The 5,444-nt window shown below is 47.1% G+C and overlaps 1 protein-coding gene across 1 annotated transcript; it reads right to left on the bottom strand.

Moving 5' to 3' along the window:
• Window positions 1-2,069: 2,069 nt before the first annotated feature.
• SMIM2 (small integral membrane protein 2) lies at window positions 2,070-5,020 on the bottom strand. The gene is given in 3 exon segments (XM_046028313.1): window positions 2,070-2,228; window positions 2,231-2,285; window positions 5,007-5,020. Coding segments are annotated over 3 exon segments (228 nt in total).
• Window positions 5,021-5,444: the final 424 nt, after the last annotated feature.

Raw genomic sequence — 5,444 nt, 5'->3', positions numbered from 1 at the left:
AGCCCCTCAGGATGGGCTGCCCTCAAGGGTGTACTCAATGCCCAAGGGCTGGAAAAACTAACAAGTCTGAGAGAGGACTCAAGGTTTCACGAACAAGCAAGCACTGGGGACAATGCTCAGGTATGTAACAGCGGTTACAATACCCATTATAATATTCAGCTCAGGCTCAGCCAGGGTCCTTGGGGAGTAATAGTGTGGGGAGGGGTGCCGTGCCCTCCATCCAGGCTCCAAAAGAAAAGCTCTTATTATCACCCAGTTAAAAACAATGTAAGCAAGGCAACTCTGTGATTGAAACATGTTGATGCTGAGGGAGAGACTTGAGGGAGTCTGAGCAATTCCCAGAATAAATTCCCACGTAAATTCAAAGAATACTAGTGGAGAGAAGCCACTGCTCGCTGTCTTTTAAGCCAAATAATATCTTCCTGCCGGAAAGGGGGTTGTTCTTGGCAGTTGGAAGTAAATGTGAGGAGGGAATCAAAACAGGATGCCTGAGAAAGGAATCCATCAGAAATCTGAAGGCAGGAACATGGTGAGAAATAACAAAGAAAGATGAGTTGGTGCAGGAACAAAGATTAACTGTACCAAAGGCGATGGCACGTTGGCTCTTACAATAGGATTGGTGACGCCACGTACTTGGTAGTAGGCCTGGGGCAGCCAAGCTGCAGGTCTGTGCGTCCTTCACTCCATTCTCAGGGCTCTGAGGAAAGTCCCTGCCCAAATGTGGGGATCTCAGATCAGGCTTCTGGAAGCTGAAGCCCCAGCCCCCGCTGCCTCCTCGCACCAATTCTGGAAGGATGCTCCAGGACCAAATCAGCAAGGCTTCACCTTGTGATAGAAAAAGTCAACACAGAAGGTAATGAAACCTGGCAGAGAGTGTTTTCTCTTCACTCGGCCTTCAGTTACTGGAAGGGCCTCTGGGGGGACTTCGGCAAGTTTGACAAATGGCAGATGTATTGGGAAGAAATTTTTTTTGCTGGCAAAGGGGAGTGGATGATTGGGCGCAGACATGCTGCTGTAGTTCTTAGTACTAAAACTGTAGATGACGGGCAGAAAGGCCAGCTTCCTTGCATGTCTTGTCACAGCTAATGTCCCAGTGCCTGTGTGCAAACTCCCCAAGTATTAGCATTTGGGTAGAGATGAAGTTCTCTGTGGGGGCAAGAACAAATTCATCCTGAACGCTATCCCGGATGCCTCCAGCTAGAGGTATCTGCGTGTACACGTGAGTCACCAGGCAGAAACGACTACACTTGCCCGACTCCAAAATCCGTGACTCACAGAACACTCACATACACGAATACCCACTGTTTCCAGAAGCACCTTTCTCCAAGTGGCTGGGAGCGGTTTACGAGCTGCTAGCTCATCCTCAGCATGTCCCCTGCAGGGAGAGCAAAAGGTGGGGAGAGAGGAAGGGTAGACATAATCATCTGCACTTTATGTGGGGAGACAGAGGCCCAAATAAGCCCGCAAGGGAAACGTGTAGACATTTTTGAGTCAGACACTGCCCATGGAAGAGCCAAAAACGAGCGGTTCAGAATCCTCAGCAGACTGTTTTCTCAGGCAGCTGTTCTCACACAGCCTCCAAACAAGTAATCTAAAAATGCAGACTCACTGTATTTTACGTTTATAACCAACTTCCCACCCCTCATTCTGCCTGGGACCTCTGCTCCATCTCCCTGTGACCTTTTATTGACTTCAGAGGCCTTTTAACCCTCCTTTCCTCCTGAGCTGCTCTCAGTTCTGACAGACACCTCATTCCTGACATTCACTACATTCTTGACCTCAGTACTGACCCTCCGTATCTCTCCCACTCTGAATCTCTACCACCCTCTCCCCTCACCTGTTCCTCACCCAGACACCTTGATGCCCAGAGGTCCGATTGGCAATAGGACGAAGACTGGGGCTGGAGGAAAGTTCACAGAAGGAGTAGAAAATGCCCATTTTACTCATTTATTTTCAAAAATCCAAACGTTTATCAGCTGAGGTTTTAGACCAGATCTAAATATCCTCATGTCAAAATAACCACTGTAAAGTGGCCCTGTTAACACAGCAGCATCCAAAGGACTGGCGGTCTAGATGTCACCTGCTGCTGGCTGGCTCTGATCCTCTTTTTTGTGGCCTTGCCTTCTGTTGCGCTGGCTTCCTGTGTGTGGTTATTCAGAAGAGTTAGCACCGGGGCAGCTTTCTACTGTGTTGTTCCAAGGGAGGAGTATATAGGGTTCACACACATGGAACCCGTCTAAAAACCCAACAGGATGCTAATGCCATGGCCATGTGTCTCCGCCTCCCTGAGGCAGCCGGGCTGGCATCAGTCCTCTCCCCAACCTCCTTCCTGCCCCCATCCGCCCACCAGCTCTTGTTGGGTCAGAAACGCAGTTCTCCGGTGGTGCCAGACAGCCAGATGATGCAGGAAAAAAGAAAGAAAAAGGAAAAGCAGATTTCTAAATTAAGCACAAGTCTCATTTATAAAAATAAATAGCCACAGCCTAGCAACAAGCTGACAGCTCAGCTTCCCTCCGTGATGTAACCTCTGTGGCTGGAGCCGGGGATGACACAGCCTCCAGAGGGCCCCACGCCCTGGCCCCTCCCCATGTGTAGTAGTCACCCGGAGAGTGCCGACACTGGCACTTTGAGGACCCAGCTTCTCATTCAAGGCCAACCAAGGGCCAGGCTCCAAAGGAGCAGAGAGGAGCCAAGCTTTCCAAACTTGGTGAGGCCCCCAAACACCTACAAACTCTTGGCAATAACTAACACACCTGAAGCAAAGGCAGATGAGATTCTGTGGGCTGTTCCGTTGAAACAGAAGCAGCTTCTTGAGACCCTGACTTCTCCGTTCACCCCTGAATGCCCAGTATCCAGCTTAGCACATGGCACACAGTAGGCGCTTAGTAACTGAATGGAGGTATGAATGAATGGATGGATGGATGGATGGATGGATGGATGCTGTCATCCCATCATCTCTGCCCCCTAGACTTTCTCCTCTAAATAGTGTGAACTCCTGAAGATGAAGAGAGGCATAATCTCCCGATTAGGATGCGTACCAAAGAGGCAGTGTTCCCTGGGATTTGAGCCAATAGCCGGAGTGAGCACCTGCAAGGCTGTTAAAGGGTGTAGGCTTTTACTGCTCCAGGTGCAGACTGTATGGTCTTCACACATGGAGAGGGACCCAGAGTATGGGAGGTTACTCGGTAGTAATTGTCAGTTCTGGGGCACCTGGGTGGCTCAGCCAGTTGGGGTCTACCTTCAGCTCAGTTCATTGTCCTGTGGTCCTGGGATTGAGCCCCACCTTGGGCTGCTTCCCCCTCTCCCTCTACCTGCTGCTTCCCCTGCTTGTGCTCCCTCTCTCTCTCTCTGACTGTCAAATAATAAATAAAATCTAAATTTATAATAATAACAATAGTAATAATTGTCAGTTCTCCCAAACCTTCTCTCATTCTTTAGGCAGCATCAGCTCCAAGGAAGAGGTATTACCAGACAGAGAAGGTACAGAACAAAATAGTACATGAGTTTTTGGTGTTAGTCCTTTTGGAAAACAAAGTGGATTCTGCTGTGCCCTTGGAATCTCCATAGGCCAAACACATCAGAAATGGACCACAGTGTGAAAAATTTAATCCTGTCACCAACCCTCTCAAGTCACGAAATGATTCTGACTCTCCTCAGAATACTAAACATTAAGTAATCTTCTAAATTCCATGAGGATCCTGCTGAGGTTGGAGGAGACAGTCTTAACTCCTGGAAGCAGTGTTTCTGTGAGGCCTAACATACTCCCTACTGACCAGAGAGCAGTTGTAGCCAGAATGTCAGTCATAAATCACCATCTCAGAGCAGGGGCCCTAGGTTAAAAAGATCAGAGAAATTGGCTCACAGTGGTCTTTAGATACCTTGTCTGGCCTGACCAGAAGCAGTAAAACTGCATCCGTGTCAATAGGAAGAAGGTTCTTAATTAAATTCAGATGTACAAGAATATATTACCAGCCTATTTTTGGAATGACAATCTATTATGGACAAAAAAAATTCTGAACAGCAGCAAATGTGGTACAGTGGCATCGGGCTCCACATGACAGCACACAGCAAAAAAAAAAAAAAAAAAAAAAAAAAAAAAGAGTCCTCAGAGACACCAATCATCTCAATCTCATAGCCTTTCCGAAGCATCTAAACTGTGGCGCTGGGACATTTAGGAAGAGGGACTTCACCAGTGACATGATTAGATGTGTGACCACAAGGACACAGCCCCAGCAGAGGATAAGCAGAGAGACTGATCAGGCTACTCGAAATCTAGAGTGACATCTCTTTGGTGATACTAAGAGTAACCCTCTCCAGAGCAGGCCAGCCATGGCACTCATAACCACAGTCCTGTGCTCCAGCCTGGGAAGGGCACAGTGTGTCCTGTGGGTCCCTAATGCTCTTGCCCAGGGCTTCTGCTTCTGAAATGGCTGCATAGTGGTAAGATGCAACTGGCCCCCATTCTCTTTAAGTATTACAGAAATTCTTGAGACTAGAATCCAAGACTTGGCTTGGTGACCTTAACACCTTGGAAATGCAGTTTTCTTATCTATAAAATGGGGAGAGTAGAGGCTCTGCTCTCCAGTCTCCCAGGATTGTGTGAGAATCAAATACAACATTGTTATGTTCAAATGTTTCTCAGTCTACAAGCTACTCTTCCCTGTGATTTTTTTTTTTCTAAATTGTGGAGGTATACAGTAAGAAGTTTGTTTCTGATGTGGGGAATGTGACTTCCTTCGTCACAAACTTCCAGGGTGCTACCTGGTTTTGGTGTACTAGAGTTTGCTCTATCCTCGTCATAATCCTAATTTTTTGGCCTATTTTCACTTCACGTACCAGAGACTTCTAATATTTGTGTGTATCTGTGTGTTTGTAACTGTTTCTCTCCCCTTACGATTCTTGAATCACTGCTTGGGTTCTAGAATACATGTGAGGCTTTGGGGGATGTGCATGGTCCAGCCATTCACGTTGCAAATGGAGGCCCAGGGCCCAGATACTTAACGTACCCGTGCTCAGTCATGCATTGAAGGAGACACAAGCTCCTTGCTGAGAAGGGAGTCCAACATGGGGCTTGATCCCAGGACCTGGGATTGTAACCTGAGCTGAAGGCAAACGCTTAACCGACTGAGCCACCCAATCACCCTGAAATAATTTATTTTTAATAAAAAGATCCATGAATGGGGGAGAAAGAGACAAAATTTCTGTTAAAGGATTCCTATAAAGATGTACATCCCATTCATCAAGAAGAAAAACATTTGAGGGTAAATTAGGGCAATCCATATTACGTAAGAAGCAGACCACAAAAGTGCTTCCTAATTGTTTTAATTTCATGGCACACATTTTTAAAAATGATGATGTCTGCAACATGAGGTGAACTGGAAGGAGGAGTTACTTAAGGCCAGAGGTGACCAACCAAGGGACTTCTGGACCACAGAAACTCTCAG

This window comes from Meles meles, chromosome 14, assembly GCF_922984935.1.
Source record: "Meles meles chromosome 14, mMelMel3.1 paternal haplotype, whole genome shotgun sequence".
In the NCBI taxonomy this organism is placed as follows: Eukaryota; Metazoa; Chordata; class Mammalia; order Carnivora; family Mustelidae; genus Meles; species Meles meles.
The sequence above is the reverse complement of the archived record's forward strand: the minus strand, read 5'-3'. Positions and strand labels throughout refer to the sequence as shown.